At 47.2% G+C, this 19,215-nt stretch overlaps 1 protein-coding gene across 9 annotated transcripts in view; it reads left to right on the top strand.

The window, feature by feature from the left end:
* APMAP (adipocyte plasma membrane associated protein) overlaps window positions 1–19,215 on the top strand; it is a 95,661-nt gene that overhangs the window by 2,852 nt on the left and 73,594 nt on the right. For all 9 annotated transcript variants that reach the window (XM_067707408.1, XM_067707413.1, XM_067707406.1 and 6 more), the window contains exons 2-5: window positions 5,324–5,440; window positions 9,954–10,069; window positions 17,334–17,426; window positions 18,666–18,782. In XM_067707408.1, the coding sequence (XP_067563509.1) occupies window positions 5,324–5,440; window positions 9,954–10,069; window positions 17,334–17,426; window positions 18,666–18,782 (443 nt within the window). The remainder of the gene's footprint in view (window positions 1–5,323; window positions 5,441–9,953; window positions 10,070–17,333; window positions 17,427–18,665; window positions 18,783–19,215) is intronic.

Genomic DNA, 19,215 nt, shown 5'->3' with positions numbered 1-19,215 from the left:
ACTCCCCGGCGGGCCGTGTTTACACCAGGATGCACGGAGGGCGGGAACTTGATGGGGCCTGGCATGCCTGCCGTGTGTGGAGGTGGTCATTAAATGCTCGTGGGCTCCCAGGTGGTGCTATCTGATGTGGCAGCCACTTGGCCACATGTAGCTACTTAAGTCTAAATTAATTAAAATGAACCAAAATTAAAAATTCAGTCCCTTTTTGGTGTTATGTAGTGGGTTTGAGGGATGCTGGTGCTGATGAAGGAAAGTGATGTGACTGTGGGGTGGCAGCAGCCACGTGAGCTTCGTGGGTGACACTGACGGGTTTGCGTGTGGGGGAATCTCACGGGGGAAGGGATGAGAGAGGCTCCCGGGTCGAGGCAGGTGGTCAGAGAGCTCCAAGGGCAGGAGTGGGGTGGGAGTGGCGAGGCTGTTTTATCGATGGGTAATAGCTGTCTGGTGAGGTTTCACAGAGAATGCAAAGCAGGCAGGCTCTGAATGGCTAAAAATTTGTGTTTGGGCTATTTTTAAAGTAATTGGATATGTAAAGTTGGAGTTTGGCGCTGATGGGTCTTTTGAGCTAATGTGTCTCAGCCTGCAGTGAGGAAGTAAACAGCCTGGGGCCGAGCTGCTGTTTCTAAAACTTGACCCTGTGCAGAACTTTCCAAAGGGGCTGGCTGGCGGTCAGCCAGGGTGTTGATGGACTTCTTTCACTGGGGAGGGGTTTGGATCAGGTCAGCGGTGTCCGGCCGCACATCAGGCACAACTGGGGGGCTTGAACCTGCCAGACAGAATCTTGGGCCTTGTTTACAGCTGCCCCAGGGGAGGTGCCCCCTTCAGGAGCACTGGGCTGGGTGGCCTCCAAGTTCTTCTCCAGTTCTTTATACTCTGATTGTAAGAGGGGGCTGGCTGGGTCCCCGGCAAGGATGGGCCGTGTGGACACAGGCCTTTGTCTGAGTTCCGGCCACCTTTCTAGCTGTATGCAGTTGCCTTCTGTCCTGGCTGGACTCCTCGTTTTCCCCGTCGTAGGAAGGGGCAACCAGGTCTTCAAGCACGCTGCCACAAGCTCTAAATCACATTCCTAAATTAAGATTTTCAAATGTGCACAACAGTGTAGAAAAGGAGAGTTAACAACACAGAGTCCGAGCTAGATGGGACAGATCTGTCTTATGTGGAATCGTGTTCAGCAAGGAAAAGGGAAAGGGGCTCTTTGGCCAATGTCACCATTTTCGTTGGTGAGTTTGCACAAGGCAGCTTCCCCTGAGGAGCAGGGGCCGGGGGTAGGGGGATTACATCAGCCCCCTTTGCAGGACGGCCCGTCCTTCTTTGTGGGGGCCCTGCGGAAGGAAGGGTTTGTGCAGTGCCGTGTGGCCCGCTCTTTGGGACTCCACTTTTAAAGGAACCACAGGACCAGTCATTCCTTCCCTGCGCCCTTGCAGATGCCCTCTTGCTGTGCAGACACTGGCTGTGGCCATCACGCTGACAGACTGGGCACCGAGTGAGTGATGCATGTCCCAGCCTGTGGACGGGCGGTTTGCAGAGTTGGTCACTGACTTTGTTTACTTTCTTGACATCTTTGTTGAGATGTAATTCACATACCATCATTCTCCAGTTTAGAATGTCCAATTCAGGGGTTTTTAGTTTATTCAGAGAGATTTGCAACAGTCATCACAGTCTAAGTTAAGAATATTTTCATCACTGTTAACTTTTTTGGAGGTGAAATTCACATAAAATAAAGGGAACCACCTCAGAGTGTACAGTTCAGTGATGTTTAGCGTTGGGCAACCACCACCGTGGTTTCAAAACTTTTCCTCATCCTATGAAACTCCTTGTTCCCATTAAGTAATCACTCCCCATCTCCCCTCCCACCAAGTGTCCGTTAGCAGACGAGCGGATAAACGTTGGTGGTGTTGAGCTGCGGAAGGCAGGAGGTGCTGACACGTGCTGCAGCTTGGATGAAGCCGGACACGTCGTGTTGAGCGCAGGGAGCGGCTCACAGAGGCCACACCGGTAGCTCCATTTACCTGCAACGCCCAGAAGGGCAGACACAGTCAGCTTGTGCAGAGTGTTTCAAACGCTACTCCAGGCTCCAGGTCCAGGCGTCTCCTCTGGTCCTTGGCAGTGGTGTTGCTAGCAGTGACTGTGGGCTTGGGGTCAGACCTGGCCCTCGGTCTCGTCCTTCTGGCAGTGGGCTGTGCGCCGGCCACCGTGCCCCATCCACTTGCCTCGTCCTGGAGCGGACGGTCCGGTTCTGCCTGGTCACCCTCCTGAGCACGTTGCATGGCACCTCTTGTTTTCACCATCTTTGTCATCACCCTTTTCGGGGCCCTTGCTCCTTGCCCCTCGCAGGCCTCTCAGGTCGTGCCCGCCTGCTGTTGTGTCTGGTGGTCAGTGCTGATCTGTGCCACGTGTGCACTGCATGCTCTCTGTTCTTGTACCCTTGACCACGTGAGTCAGTCACGATAGAAGAAGGCTAATGGGGTTTGGAGACCGGCCTGGGAGGGAGGGGTTGCCTGATTTTCCCTTCCTGGTCACCTGTCTTCTGCCAGGAGCCTGGCAACTCGGCGTTTCATCTACTGGGGGTGCGTCCTCAATGCCATGTGAAAAGGGGGCTAGGAACAAAACTCGCTTTTTGGAGGTTATTAGAGGGAAAATAGGTGCAGTTTGGGATACTCATTAGCAGAAGGGAAGTGTCAAAGGTCAGCGCTGTCCCCTGTGCATGAAGGTACAGGTGCACCTCAGTTCTGCTTGGAGGTGTCCTGGCTCATCAGGTACAGGCGTGCTGTCCCCCTCACTGTGGGATACAGTCAGCCCGGCTCTCTGCTGCTTTCCTCCAGGTCTGGTCCTTGTCCTGGCATCCTCCTGAGGTCTCACCAGCAGTGCCTTCCGTGTCCGTGTTTCAGCTCACAGTCTGTTGTCACTTCGTACTGAGCCTTTGCCAGCAGAGTCTTTACGGTCCGTGTTTCTAACAACAGTCAGTTCGAGGAAATCTAGACCTTTTCTTTCCTGATCCTCACGATTCTTTCCTCCTCCACCTACAGCTCGATTCCAGAGCTACTTCCTCATTTTTAGGTATTCGTTATAGCAGCACCCCATTTCCAGGTAACAGATTTAGTTTAATCAGAAAACTGTATTAGGACTTCCATGGTGGCTCAGTGGTTAAGAATCCGCCTGCCAATGCAGGGGACACGGGTTCGAGCCATGGTCCGGGAGGATCCCATATGCCACGGAGCGACTAAGCCGTGTGCCACAACTACTGAGCCTGCGCTCTAGAGCTGGCGAGCCGCAGCTGCTGAGCCTACATGCTACAACTACTGAAGCCCGCATGCCTAGAGTCTGTGCTCCGTAACAAAGACAAGCCACAGCAACGAGAAGCCCGTGCACCACAATGAAGAGTAGCACCCGCTCTCCGCAACTAGAGAAAGCCCACGTGCAGCAACAAAGACCCAACGCAACCAAAAATAAATAATAAAATAAAATAAATTAATTAAAAAAAAACTGTATTAGTTTTCTGTGGCCGCCATGACAAGCAACCACACACTTAATGTAAACAACACAAATTGATTCTCTCACAGTTTCGGGCTCAGGAGTCATGCACAGTCTCACTTTGCTGAAACCAAGGTATCAGCAGGGCCACCACGTTCCTCCTGGCAGCTCTAAGGACAGTCTGTTCCTCCTGTTTAGACTGAGGGCAGGATTCAAGCACTTCAGCATGCTGTCCATGTGTCTGCAGGGGGCACTCTGTCATTCTTTCATTTCCACCTACCCCCAGTAGAAGCAGAATGATTTGTTTTCTGCTTTATTTGCTTATTAAAATCATGAATGTTCAGAACTGGGTAGGACTTTGAGGTTACTCTGCCACAAACCCTGAGTCACAGTAGGGAACCGTGGGCTTCAGGGTGCAACAGCTCACCTGAAGTGGCGTGGCTGTAGTTGGGACAGTTGGGGCTGGCACCCAGGCCCCCACATTTCTGCATTCTTCATTGAAACCATCTTGTCAAAAGTCAAGTGAAACATTGCCCTCACGTCAAGTTGCTTTGTTAAGTGTGAGTCCTGATTTTTTTCAAGTCAACTTTTTTTGTTAGAAAAAGATTTTCCACTTTAGGAGCTCATGATTTTAATTTGCTTTAAGTTACTCTTGATTTCAGGTGTTCAGTGAATTTGAATACGCTGATGCAAGGAAACAGTGATCCTGGGCAGTTTATTTCTTAGCAGGAGGCTTCACGTGCTCCCTGGTCCATGGGTGAGTGAGGATGTGTGTGAAGATTGTTGGAGAGGAGTTTCAGTCCCCCATGGTCATTTGTCCACACGCTTCGCTAGAGGTCCCAGGGCACTGTCAGGTCTCCCCACGGCTTTCGCAGTGACGGCCTGGAGGTGTGATCTTGTAGGTTCTCTAACTGTCTGTATCTATCCGGCTTCTCCCAGGCAGAAGAGCTGGGGTCACCTCTTGAGCTCTTAGAGGTGCGATGCCCAAAATGGTTGGGGTTGGATGCTCAGGACGTTCTGCTTCTGTTTCCTTCTTCTTTTTTCTTTTTTTAAATTAATTTTATGTATTTATTTACTTATTTTTGGCTGTGTTGGGTCTTCGTTGCTGCACACGGGCTTTCTCTAATTGTGGCGAGGGAGGGCTGTTGCAGTGTGTGGACTTCTCATTGCAGTGGCTTCTCTTGTTGCAGAGCACGGGCTCTAGGCATGTGGGCTTTAGTAGTTGTAGCACGTGGGCTCAGTCGTTGTGGCGCGTGGGCTCTAGAGCACAGGCTCAGTAGTTGTGGCGCACGGGCTTAGTTGCTCTGTGGCATGTGGGATCTTCCCAGACCGGGGCACGAACCTGCGTCCCCTGCATCGGCAGGCGGACTCTGAACCACTGCGCCACCAGGGAAGCCCAGGCAGATTCTTAGCCACTGCACCACCAGGGAAGCCCTATTTCCTTCTTGAGTTTGTCTCTGAGCGTTGCTTCTTTGAGTCCAGGCGGCTAGAGGTGGTGGCTGAGGGATGCTGTCTTCCCCGTGGATGAGGGTGGCTCCTTGCCTCAGCGCCACTCTCTCCTCTGTCACTTTGTGCCCATCAGTTCTTTGGGTTGCCCACTTTTAACCTCTGCTAGAGGATCCAAGATACAGCTTAGCAGACTACCTTGGAAATAACTGAGAGGAGTGTCCCACACGCTGAAAGGTTAACAAAAGAGCAAGGGCATGGAGTGCACAGTGCTGACCTTTAGTCACTGACGTGGAGGTGGTGGCGGGCAGGCCAGGCGGGAGGGCTGCCCCTGCCCAGAGGGCCGAGACTGCGGCCACTCCGCCTGAGCCCTGCCCAGTGCCTTCCTGTGCTTTGTCTCCGGCAGCTCCTTCAGTGGCAGAGTGTTCCGAGCCACCTTCCTGATGCTGGCTGTGTTCCTCACCGTCCCCCTGCTTGGTGCCATGATGCTGCTGGACTCTCCCATAGACCCACAGCCTCTCAGGTGAGCTGTTGCACAACTTGGGGGGCTGGGGGTGCTGCTTGACAAAATATAGTAAACGGGCTGAAATGACTTCTCGACTGATAAACCAACCTGCTCTGAAAGGTAGGTTATTATGGGAAGTAGAGATCTGTGATTTCTTTAGTGTCTTTGTTTCATGTTAAGTTAGATGTTGTACAGTATTATCCATGTTACTGTTTCAAAAACAAAACTGTACAAAGCAAAATTAAAAACCAGAAAAATCCCAAACAAGAGAAGCTTAAGTATTAGAGATGATTAACCTGAATTCATTTGAAGTGTCAAAAGCACACATAAACGAAGGTTAAGTTCAAGTTGCCTTCTTTAAATTTTTTAAGTAACTGATTTTTTTTAAAATTGATAAGTGCTATTTGTTCAGCAGTCACAAATATGTTTACTGGAATAAGGATTTATAAGTAGCTGATTTTTAGTAAACCTTGTAATTACTGTTCTGTTTTTCCTAAGTTACCCTTTATCAGTGGGGATCTGTGGGTAATGCAGTCCGTTATAACTTGAAAAAATAGTGTACACCTCAGGGTCTTGTGAATGTATTCACATTTGTAATTACAGTCACGCAGAGCCAGGCTCCTCTTGGTGTGATTATTTATGACATCAAGGGCTGTGCAGTCTGGTTCAGTAAGTTCCTGTTTCCCCTCAGAACTGCCCAGGGTGATGAGGCTGTCTGAAGTTTACTATGAGTGAGTTCATGTAAGACTTTAAAACTTTAGATAAGAACCCTGTCTCAGTATAGAGAGAATCTAACAGGTACAACTGAATAACACGTTGGTGGTTTGCGAGTGAGAGTTGAGGCTTCATGGTGGTGTGTTGGGCGTCCTGTCGAAGGGGCTCCCTCCTGCCGACCCCCTCACTGGGTAGAAGGATGCGGCTAAGCCTGCCCCAAATGCAAACTGCCTGGGCCTTTCTGGATAATCCAGTTGGCCAGGCAGGAGCATGAATTGTGTCCACAGCTGGGGATCAAAACCTGGGCTGGGGAGCCGGCCTTGGAGAGAGGAGGCAGTGAGGAGCAGGTGAGCATCCGGCATCTGAGGGGCAGGGAGGGTTAGAGCTTCCATGACCGAAGACCTGTGATCTCAGTAGAGGTCATTTATTGTGCAGAGTGGTGAAGAAATTCGGGGAAAGAAGGTGTGAAGCCCTGACAGCCTGGAGGGGAGCGAGGTCAGGAAGGCTTTGAGGTTGTGCAGAATGAGCCCTGTCTGTGGAGTAGATGTGCCGGGTGAGGAGAAACCCAGAGAAACCGGTGTGGCTGATGGGCCTCTCCTGGGCTCAGAGTTAGGGAATGACTGGGCCCACATTGGGGCTGTGGGCCCCCAAAGCCAGAACGAAGGCAGAAGGCTGGCAGATGGTGAGAACGGGAACGATCTGGGGTTTGGGGAAAAGTGCTGATAACAGCAGCAAACAGGACTTTTGTAAAACTCCCTTCAGAGCAAAATGAACAAGGAAGGGGGAGACTCACCGACTAGGGTGAGCAGTGCAGTCTCAGTGCTGGTGGGGCTCAGCTGGGGGAGGTGTCCTGGGGGCTCTGTCTGCAGGGGATTCAGGAAAACAGAGGACAGACAGACCCAGAGGGCGCAAGACTAGGGGAGACCCTTCCAGGGTGGCTTGTTATGCAGTTGGTGACAGTCCTTAGGGAGCAGAGTCAGCGGGAAGGCTGCCAGACTTGGCCAGATCCTGCTGTGCAGAGCAGCCTTCTTTTCTTTGTTAGGAAGATTGGGGACTAGTGGACACGACATAAGTGACATCCCGATTCCTGGAGGGTGTTGCTCAGTGTACGTCAGGATACATTTTGCATGTGGAGAGATGGGAGCCCAGTGGTGTGGTCACCTGTGGTTGGCATTTGCATCAGCTTAGTGGTCCTCACTGCACAGGAGCGTCCGCTCGTGGAACCAGAGGGGTTGGGTGGCTCAAAGATTTCCTGAGCATCTCTGAGGACCCTAGTGTGTATCCCTCCTGAGGGGGTCAGGGGGCATGGGACACTGTCTCTCTCCTTCCCCTGCAGGTCTCCCGTGGGCCTTGCCTGAGTTTTATTTTTTGTGTTTCTATTTGCTCCTCACATCCCTGACCACCTGTAGCATTTTATTGCTACTATTTATTTATTATCTTTGAGTTTTACAGTTTCACTCTGCTAATAAAATGCATACTTTTGACAGTAATGGTAATAGCTTTCAGTTGCTAGAAGAATTATTATTCCTGTTGGTTTTTTAAATCATAGCCACAAAAATCTCTTCTTTAAAACACTGTGTTTTTTGTGTTAAATTTTACAGTAACTGAAAAATATGGTTTAAATATGGCAGAAACAGTCCTATCCTTTTATGAAAATTAATGTTTCTGTTCCTTTCTGGATGGAAGCTGAGTCCTTTCCACAAAGTGGTGGGTGGAGGCTGCGGCGACCACTGCTGAGTTGAGGCCCATGGGCCGTGTCCTGGCCACATGCTTGTGAGACACATTCACAGCTCACAGTCGGGGGGGGCATTTCCTCAGTTCCACCTCAGAAGGAAGACTAAAGAGTGATCCTGATCAAATGGAACCATGGGGAGAAACAGGATAAAACTGGAAACTGAGCATAAGTGGTGACTGAAGTTAGGGGGAGTAGCACGAGTGAATAGGAGTTAACAATTAATGAGTTAATGCGAGTCCATGGACCTGGGCCGGCCCAAGGTGCTGGGCTGGGCCTCCTGGGCTGCTGTTCCCTGATGCTTCTGCACCCAGCGGCGGGCCTGGGGGCCCTTTTTGTGTGTCCTTTGCATTTTCTCCTATGTTTCCTTGTTTCCCCGTGGAGATTACTCAGACTCCTTGGGGGCAGGGACAGCACGTGATACACTGACTAGTTTGATGCTGCAGCCGTTCCCTGAGGACTTCCTGAGTGTAGGGAAACCGGCAGCGTCCACGTGGGCAGAGGGAGGTTGAGTCTCAGGGGAGGCTCCTCTGCCCCTGCTCTGTGTGCTCGTCTGTTGTTCCGTTTACACGTGTACCTGCACCTGGGAGGTGTGACCTTCCTGGGCAGAGTTTGAACCCAGGTGTGTTGCAGGTCATGGTCCTGCTCTCCCCCTTTGGAAATAAAACTCCTTAGTTAACCCAAGAGTGTGTTTTTGAAAAGCAGGTAGAAAGCCATAATTGGGAGGCAGCAGATGGTGAAGCGGGGGGATTTAATTTGGGGGGAGTTGGGCTGTGTCTTGAGTAGGGGGCGGAAGGGAGTGAAGAGTTCTGCCTGGAGGGGGATGGGGGTGGAGAGTTCCCACATCACCCCCGCCCCCCGCCTTGGTTGTCCCACTCTGGTGGGCGAAGTGGGGGGGAAGTGGGAGCTCTCCTCCCTTCCTCCCTCCCTCCCACGGTACTCCCCGGGAGCCTCCTGGGTGCCAGGTGTTCAGGATACAACAGGGAAAAAACAACAAATCCCTGATCTCGTGTGTTCTTGTGGGGACAGACAGTTGACATAGAGAAGTGAGAGCTGAGAAGTGCTGCCAACAAAGTCGAGTGGGGTGGGGTCTGTGCTTCTTGGGGCCGTGTTGGACGCTAAATTGGGTGGTGGGAGCAGGCTTCACTGAGAAGGTGATGGAGAGGAGGCAGCAGACTTAGGATGGGAGATGCCTGGTGCCCTCAGGGACCAGCAGGGAGGCAGAGTGAGGGGAGGAGAGTAGGCTGTGGCCGGACTTCAGGGCGAGGAGCTCATGGAAGACCTTGGCTCCGGGGGAGAGGGCCCGTTGCAGGGGTTTGAGGGGCGGTTGCCGTGATCTGTGTTTCCTAAAGTGCAGGTGGGCTGCTGGGTTGCGAGCAGACTGTGGGGGACAAGGGAGGAGGTGGGGAGGGAAGATGGTGGCGTGGACCAGGCTGGCAGCAGAGGACCTGACTTGTACAGGTGGCATCAGCAAGAGTTGCTGACGGGTTGGGAGAAATGGCGTATTTGCCTGTGTGTGGAGAGGGGAGAGCTCCTGGGGCGGCTTCTTCGTGCGGGGAGGGGTCCAGGCCAGAGGGAGCTGGGGGGCCCCCGAGAGTGACAGGTGGGAGACAGGTGCGCGTGTGCGGACGCTGGGGCTGTGGCGCCAGGCCCAGCCGTCTTCTGTCCCCTCTGGAGTGGGAGGTGAGGCTGTCACTGTGAAATGTCCACTCCGCTCCCTCCGTCTCAGCTGGACCCGGATGACCTGGCAGCCCCGGGGGAGAATAAAGGCCTGGGTGTGTGAACCGCAGGGTGGAGCAGGTTGGATGGGTGGGCGGAGGCCCGGTGGCCTCGGGTGGCTGCTCCTGCGGAGTTTTTGCATCAGCCTTGCTTAAGTTCTCAGTTCTCTTTTGTGCTGTGACCTTTCCTGATATCCCAGGAAGTTCTTTTTCTTAACTTGTGCTTCTGGCAACTAAGGATGTTATTGGAACATGTGCTCTTTGTCAAAGAATGGGGAGTTATGCGTGTAGGTCCTTGTAGGCCCTCCGTAAATACTTTCTTCATGTACTTTTATAGACAAATCCCTATAATTGCGTTATTTTACAGCTTCAAAGAACCCCCGCTCTTGCTTGGTGTCCTGCAACCAAATACGAAGTTGCGACAGGCGGAAAGGCTTTTTGAAAATCAGCTTGTTGGGCCAGAGTCCATAGCACATATCGGGGGTAAGTAGACCCCTGGGACTTGGCGCTGTCTGTTGCCTGAGTGGGGTCCTGTGGGGGCAGCTCCGTGGGGAGCCCTGGGCAGCCTTCTTGGCTGCGGTCGTGCACGTGTTTGTCTACCAGATGCCCTGCGGGAGCCTCTCACCTCTCTGAGTTGCAGGCCATTTTAGTGCTGGGTGATTTTGAGTTCATGTCTGTGAAGCATTTTATTCTGCTCAAACTGTTGGACCCTTTAAAGTGAAAGGAGAAAGGAAAAAATGTGGACAAACATTGGTGTTCAGTTCATTTATCACATTGGGTAGGTGTTACTTGATAGGACGTTCCTAGCACAGATTGTCTTTGTGTAGATTTCATTTTTGAAAAGAACAGGAACCATTCTCAATATTTCCACTTTTTTTTAAAGCTCACTTTGGTGGGTACATTTAAGGGTAACGATCTGCTTCAAACTTGCCCAAACCTAAGAACTGGAATAGGGTCTGGTTCTAATTCTTGAGTCTGTAGCAACCTGGAACAGGTCTTTTCTGTCTGTTAGAATGAGAGTTAAGCTCAGGAATCAAAAAATATAGTTAATGAAAAGTTTGCCGAGGGTTGAGATGTGAAGATTTCCCAGCCACTTCTCACCTCTGCTCACTGGCCGTCTTTCCAAAGCACGGTGGAACGGCTGTGGGCATGGGTGGCCAGCGTGCTTCTGTTTCCTTCCGAAGGCCTGTCAGGCCCACACCTCCACTTCTGTTGCTGTGGACCAGCCCCTCTTTCCCAGCCCAACTGTTTGGCTGGCCCGAGGACTGAGTGTTTCTGCCAGTTGGTGGCAAAGTCAGAATTGTTCAGGAGGGATGGGCACTTCGTGATAGAGCTTCATGTTTCTCTTAAAAAGATTTTGATGTTTATTAATTTCACAGATTTTGTGTTTTTGGTTAAAAAAACCCGGTATTGACATTTAAAACTGGAACTTTGAGGAGTTACAGTGATTTTTTAAAAAATCTCTCAGAGAATGCTTTTCTTGTCTTTTCTACTTGGCCTGATGCCTCATCTTGCTCTCTCATCACGCCTCCCTTTTCTCTCTTAAAGGAGCTGCTTGTCCTTTGGTGATATTTCTGGTTACCCCCTGCAGGTATGAACTGCACAAAGGCCCTGGGGACCCACTGCTGCTGACAGTGGAGGGAGGCACTAGCCTCCGGAGTTGCCGATGAACATCCTTTAAGTTTTTAAATAGACTATGTTATAGAGCAGTTTTGGAGTCACAGCAAAATTGAGGGGAAGGTACAGAGATTTACCATATATCCCATACCCCCTACTTTCCCCATTATTATTATTTTTTAAAATTTATTTTATTTGTTTATTTTTGGCTGCATCGGGTCTTCGGTTGCTGTGCGCGGGCTTTTCTCTAGTTGCGTTGAGCGGGGGCTACTCTTCGTGCGGTATATGGGCTTCTCATCCCAGTGGCTTCTCCTGTTGTGGAGCACGGGCTCTAGGCGTGGGGGCTTCAGTAGTTGTAGCATGCGGGCTCAGTAGTTGTGCCTCGCGGGCTCTAGAGCGCAGGCTCAAGTTGTGGTGCACGGGCTTAGTTGCTCTGCGGCATGTGGGATCTTCCTGGACCAGGGCTTGAACCTGTGTCCTGTGCATTGGCAGGCAGATTCTTAACCACTGTGCCACCAGGGAAGTCCCTTGCCCCGTTATTAACATCTCCCATAAGATGGTACATTTGTTATAATTGATGACCCTCCATTGACACATCATCATCACCAGATTCCACAGTTTACATTAGGGTTCACTCTTGGTGTGTACGTTCTATGGGTTTGGACAAATGTTTAATGACATGCATCCATCATTATAGTATCATACAGAAAATTTTTACTGCCTCTCCAGAAATCCTCTGTGCTCCACCTCTTCATCCCTCTCTGCCCCCAGCCTCTGGCAACCACTGATCTGTTTCCTGTCTCCTTAGTTTTGCCTTTTCCAAATGTCTTAGAGTTAGAATTATACAGCATATAGTTTTTTCACATTGACTTCTTTCACTTACTGATATGCATTTAAGGTTCCTCCATGTCTTTTCATGGCTCTATAGCTCATTCCTTTTTATTGCTGAATAATATTCTGTTGTCTGGATGTAGCGTAGTTTATTTTTCCATTCACCTACTGGAGGACATTTTGGTTGCTTCCAAGGTTTGGAAATTATAAATAAACCTGCTGTAAAGATCTGTGTGCAAATTATTTTGTGGACTTAAGTTTTCAGTTCATTTGGGCAAATACCAAAATAATTGCTGGATCATATAATAAGAGTATGTTTAGTTTCATAAGAAACTGCCAAACTGTCTTTCAAAGTGGCTGCACCATTTTCCATTCCCCCTGAGCAGTGAATGAGAGTTCCTGTTGCTCCACATCCTCGCCAGCATTTGGTGTTGTCAGTGTTCTGGATTTTGGCCATTTTAATAGGTGTGAAGTGGTATCTCATGGCTGTTTTAATTTGCAATGTCCTGCTGGCATATGATGTGGAGCATCTTTTCATATGCTTATTTGCCATCTGTATATCTTCTGTGGTGAGGTGTCTGTTTAAGTCTTTGGGATATTTTTTAAATTGGATTATTCATTTTCTTATTGTTGAGTTTTAAGAGTTCTTCATATATTTTGAATACAAGTTCTTTATCAGATGCATCATTTGCAGATATTTTCTCCCAGTCTGTGGCTTGTCTTCTTATTCTCTAGATGGTGTCCTTCTCAGAGCAGAAGTTTTTAGTTTTAATGAAGTTCAGCTTATCAATTCTTTCTTTCATGGATCATGTCTTTGGTGTTATATTTAAAATGTCATCACCACACCCAAAGTCAACTAAGTTTTCTCCTTTTTTATCTTCTAGGAGTTTTGTAGTTTTGTGTTTTACTTGATCTAGGTCTGTGATCTATTTTGAGTTAATTTTTGTGAAGGGTGTAAGGTCTGTGTCTAGGTTCATCTTTTTGCAGGTGAATGTCCAGTTGTTCTAGCAACATTTGTTGAAGAGACCATCTGTACCTCATTATATTGCCTTTGCTTCTTTGTTAGAGATGAGTTGTGGATCTATTTCTGGGCTCTGTATTCTGTTACTTTGATCTATTTGTCTCTTCTTTTGCTATTACCGCACTGCCTTCATTATTGTAGCTTTATAGTAAGTCTTGAAGTCAGGTAGTGTCAGTCCTCCAGCTTTTTGTGTTGGCTATTCTGGATCTTTTGCTTCTCCATATAAGCATTAGAATCATTTGGTGGATATCTACAAAATAGCTGCTTGGGATTGCTTTGAATGTATAGATCAAGATGGGAAGAACCTCTTGACAATGTTGAATCTTCCAATCCATGAACATGGAATATCTCTCCTTTTATTTAGTTCTTTGATTTCTGTTATCAGAGTTCCATGGTTTTCCTCATCTAGATCTTGTACATATTTTGTTATATTTAAACCAAATACTTCATTCTTTTGGAAGCTAGTGTAAATGGTATTCTGATTTTAATTTCAAATTTCACTTGTTCATTGCTGGTATGTAGGAAACTGATTGACTTTTGTATATTATCTTTGTATCCTGCAACCTTGCTATAATTGCTTATTAGTTCCAGGAGTTTTTTTTGTTATTGTTGATCCTTTGGGATTTTCGACGTAGACAATCATGTCATCTACAAGTGAAGATAGTTTTATTTCCTCCTTCCCCATAAGTATACCTTTTATGTCCTTTTCTGGTCTTATTGCTTTAGCTAGAACTTTCAGTCCAGTATTGTAAAGGAGTTATGAGAGCAGACATCCTTGCTTTGTTCCTGATTTTAGTGGGAAAGCGTCTAGTTTTCACCATTAAGTATGATGTTAACTGTAGGTTTTTTGTAGATATTCTTTATCAAGTTGAGGAAGTTCCCCTCTACTCCTAATTTGCTAAAAGTTTTTATCATGAAATGAGTGTTGGGTTTTTGTCAATGCTTTTTCTGCATCTATTGATATGTTCATGTAGTTTTTCTTTACTCTGTTGATATTGTGGATTACTTAACCGATTTTCAAATGCTAAACTAGCCTCGCGTACTTGGGATAAATCCCACTTTGTTGGGGTGTATAATTCTTTTTATACATTGTTGGATTTGATTTGCTAATATTTTCTTGAGGATTTTTGCATCTTTGTACATGAGAGATGTTGGTCTGTAGTTTTCTTTTTTTTTTAATTTATTTTAATTTATTTTTGGCTGCGTTGGGTCTTCGTTGCTGCGCGAGGGCTTTCTCTAGTTGCGGTGAGTGGGGGCTACTCTTCATTGCAGTGCGCGGGCTTCTCATTGCGGGGGCTTCTCTTGTTGCGGAGCACGGGCTCTAGGTGTGCAGGCTTCAGTAGTTGTGGCACGTGGGCTCAGTAGTTGTGGCTCATGAGCTCTAGAGCACAGGCTCAGTAGTTGTGGCACATGGGCTTAGTTGCTCCACGGCATGTGGGATCTTCCTGGACCAGGGCTCGAACCCGGGTCCCCTGCATTGGCAGGCAGATTCTTAACCACTGCGCCACCAGGGAAGTCCGGTCTGTAGTTTTCTTGAAGTGACTTTGTCTGGTTTTGGTATTAGGGTGATGCTGGCTTCATAGAATGAGTTAAGAAGTATTTCCTCTGCTTCTATTTTCTGGAAGAGATTATAGAAAATTGGTATCATTTCTTCCTTAAATGTTTAATAGAATTCATCAGTGAACCCATCTCAGTCTGGTACTCTTTTGGAAGGTTATTAATTATTGATTCATTTCCTCAATAGATACAGACCTATTCAGATTGTCTCTTTTCTTCTTGTGTGAGTTTTGGCAGATTGTGTCTTTCAAGGAATTGGACCATTTCATCTACATTATCAAATTTGTGGACATAGAGTTGTTCATAGTGTTCCTTTATTATCCTTTTAATGTCCATGGGGTCTATAGTGATGTTCCCGCCTTCATTTCTGATATTGGTAATTTCTATCTTTTCTCTTTTGTTAGCCTGGCTAGAGGATTATTTATTGGGTTGGCCAAAAAGTGTATTTGGGTTTTCCGTAGCATCTTACGGAAAAACCCAAACGAACTTTTGGGCCAACCCAGTATTTTATTGATCTTTTCAAAGAACCAGCTTTTGTTTTGGTGATTTTTCTCTATTGATTTCCTGTTTTCAATTTCATTGATATCTGCTCTAATTTTTATTATTTCTTTCTTCTGCTTACCTGGGGTTTCATTTGCTCTTCTTTTTCTAGTTTCCTGAGATGGAAACTTAGATGATTGATTTTAGGTCTTTTTTCTTTTCTAATATATGCCTTTGATGCTACAACTTTCTTTCTAAGCACTGATTTCTCTGCAGCCAGAAAATTTTTATAAGTTGTATTTTCATTTTAATTTAGTTCAAAATGTTTTCTAATTTCTCTTGAGGTTTCTTCTTTGAATTATGTGTTATTTAGAAGTGCACGTTGTTTAATCTCCAAGTATTTTGTGATTTTCCAGCTCTCTTTCTGTTACTGATTTCTAGTTTAATTTCATTTTGGTCTGAGAGCAGACGTTGTATGATTTTTATTCTTTTAAATTTGTTAAGGTGTGTGTTGTGGCCCAGAATATGGTCTGTCTTGGTGAATGTTCCATGTGAACTTGAGAAAAATATATATTCTGCTGTTGTTTGGATGAGGTAGTTGATATCCAGTTAGTCAGTGATGCTGTTGAGTTCAACTGTGTCTTTACTAATTTTCTGTCTGCAGGATCTTTCCATTTCTTTTTTATTTTTTTTATATCGAAGTATAGTTGATTTTCAATGTTGTGTTAATTTCTGCTGTACAGCAAAGTGACTCAGTTACACATATGTATACGTTCTTTTTCATATTCTTTTTCATTATGGGTTATCCCAGGACATTGAATATAGTTCCCTGTGCTGTACAGTCAGACCTTGTTGTCCATCAGTATCTGTCCATTTCTGAGAGAGGTATGCTGAGGTCTCCTCCCCTAATCATGGATTCATCTGCTTCCTTGCAGTTCTGTCAGTTTTGCCTCATGTATTTTGATGATTGTTTTTAGGCACATACATATTAAGGACTGTTATGTCTTCTCTACAGTTGACCCTTTGTCATTACGTGGAGGCCTTCTTTATCCCTGATTGTGTTCCTAGGTCTGCAGCTGCTCTGAGATTAATAGAACTACTCCAGCTTTCTTTTGATTAGTGTTAGTGTAGTATATCTTTCTCTGTCCCTTCATTTTTAATCTATATGTGTCTGTATATCTAAAGAGGGTTTCTTGTAGACTGCATATAGTTGGGTCTTGTTTTTTGATACACTCTGACAGTCTCTGTTTTTTAATTGGGGTTTTTATACCATTGATGTTGAAAATGATAATTGATATACAGTTGACCCTTGAACAAGTCGGGTTTGAACTGCGTGGGTCCACTTACACGTGGATTTTTTTTCCAGTAAATACATTCTGCAGCACTACTCGATCCGCAGTTGCTTAAATCCACGGGTGCAGAACCTTGCGATGCAGAACCTCTTGAATGCAGAACCTGGAGGATGTGAGGGCTGACCATAAAGTTATACACAGGCTTTCGACAGTGCACAGGGTGACAGTTGACACCCTTAACTCCCAGGTTGTTCAAGGGTTAACTGTAGTTGGATTTCTATTTCCCATATTTGTTACTGTTTTCTGTTCATTGCCTTTGTTTTTTTATTTCTTATTTTCTCTTCCACTCTCCTTCTGACTTTCTAGTTTCAGCTGAACATTTATGATTCTGTTTTCTCTCCTTTCTTCGCATATGAGTTATACTTATTTTAAAAACTTTTTTTAGTGGTTGCCCTAGAGTTTGCAATATACATTTAAAAATATGGAGCATTTCATGAATTTGCACATCATCTTTGTGGTTCCAGTTCTCGTGTATGTGCTGCTGAAGTGAGCACTTAATTTTACACCGAGGGCCTTCCTAGCAGTTCTTCCCCTTTGGTTGGGTGTAATCGGCTTCAGCAGCAGACACTGACATGAAGCAGACGTGAACAGCCTGAGGGTCCCCGCTTCTTTGAGGGTAGAAAATCCTGCTTTTATCCCTGACTGGTGTCTGCTGTGCCCTGGATCCAGCCTCGGGGTCACGACCATGCTGTCTGAGGCCCCCGTGGGGTTTATCGCTGCACGTCTTAAGACTTTTGTCCCCAGACACCACTTGCCTTCATCTTCAAAACTGCCGTTTCCTCTCTGGAGATAAAAAGCACAGACTGGCCGCCTCTGTTGTAGAAGGTTGTGAGAGCACAGTTTTTAGGCTAACCCAGTAATACCCTTATTCCCTCCTGTCTTTAAACAGATGTAATGTTCACTGGTACAGCAGATGGCCGAGTCGTAAAACTTGAAAACGGTGAAGTAGAGACCATCGCCCGGTTTGGCTCAGGCCCATGCAGTAAGTCAGTGACCCCTGACGTGTGTCTCTTCCAGGCACCCAGGAGGGTGCCAGGAGGAGCTGTCTTCCCCAGAAGTCGGGTCCTTGGAGGAGGAGAGCCTGACGGCCCAGCTAGAGGCTGCCTGGGCTCCTCATTTACCACCTGTGCTTGCAGTTTCCCATCCAGCTGTGGCCGTGGCCCTGCCGGGCCCCCACACCCCAGAGCTGCTGCAGGAGGTGCTGGGCTTTGTTCCTCACGTGCTGGAGCGCATTCCTGTACTAGCCCCTCAGGAACCTCAGCCCTGCATCCAGAGTGAAATACCCTTAGGTCACTCAGCTGTTAGAAACTCACTGTTTAAAAACTGGTAGCTCCCAGACTTATTTTTTTAAGAGCTAGAATGTTTTTCTAAAAATGATGCATTTTTATGGTGAAATGCAAACAACGCAGAGAAGAAAGTAAAAATCACCTCAGAGTCTTCTCAGATGTAACTGTTAACAATTTAATGAATAACTTTTCAGATTTCTTTCTGTTCATGGATACTCACACCCACACGTGGTTTTATGTGATGGAATCATACTCTACATTTGGGTATTTAACCTGCTTTTTCCCACTCCGTATTTTGCCTGTAAGTGCCTCTGCAGTAAGTGCCCTGCAGTATACACCCTGAGGAGCACACCCTGCAGTAAGCACCCTGCGGTGAGCACCCTATAGTAAGCACTCTGCCGTAAGTGCCCTGCAGTGAGTGCCCAGCAATAAATATGCTCCGCCAGGGGTTTAAAAAGAGTATAGGTAGTAGAGCAGGAGAGTGGATCTCAGCAGGAAAATAGGAGCTTTCCCTTTATGACGGGAGGAGGGACCCTGCCATGTCCCTGGATGGGCACAGCATTCAGGTCCAGCTGTTGGGCCTAAATCCCACTCCTGAGGTTCTGGGGGATTTGGGAGTGGGGCCTGTGTCTGCTGACGTCCCTGAGTTAACTGTTTGAGTCTCAGGATGCTGATGTGAACTTGATTCTTGGGTATCAGTTGCTGTGCTTATGTCCACATCCAGATTCTCGGGTGGTCCCTCTAGACATGCTGGACAATTGTCCTAAGCTCTAGGGGGGCTGGAACATGGGGGGCCGAGTCTGTCTCTGAAGCCATGGTCTGTTTTGTTCTCTACAGCATGATGCAGGTTTAGGACGGGGTGGAGGAAGTGTTTGGACACTGAGGGGCCACAAATCTTGGACCAGCCACTGATTCCTGTCTGTTTGTTTCCCTAGAAACCCGAGATGATGAGCCTGCTTGTGGGAGACCCCTGGGAATCCGGGCCGGGCCCAACGGGACCCTTTTTGTGGCTGATGCATACAAAGGGCTATTTGAAGTAAACCCCTGGAAACGTAAGTGACAGTAACTTGTTTCCTTCTATGATGATTGCTGATCTTTTAAACAGTATGTGCATTTATTTATAAATGGATTTAGTAGAATTTGTTCAGTACAGTCTACTGGAGACCCTGATGTTTTTCTTATTCACTGAATGGAACTGAAAATATTACCTGCAGATACCAGCCAGTATTCACACCGTGTGGCTCCTCACTTATGCCTGCTTCTGGCCCATTCCCTCCTTTCCCCTGGCCTTTGTGTTTGAGCCACAGAATCTCAGAAGGACTCATGTTGAGGATGTTAGGCTCCTCTTCCTATCTTTACTTCTCTGTATTTCTCTGCATCTGGTCTTGCTGTTTGTTTTCTGCCTCTCTGTCTTTTCCTTCCTCCAGTTCCTTCTCCTCTTTCTCTCCCCTGACTGAGCACGATGTCACCTCGATCAGTGCCACA

Source organism: Pseudorca crassidens, chromosome 15, assembly GCF_039906515.1.
Source record: "Pseudorca crassidens isolate mPseCra1 chromosome 15, mPseCra1.hap1, whole genome shotgun sequence".
NCBI lineage: Eukaryota > Metazoa > Chordata > Mammalia > Artiodactyla > Delphinidae > Pseudorca > Pseudorca crassidens.
This window is presented reverse-complemented; position numbering and strand designations above follow the sequence as displayed.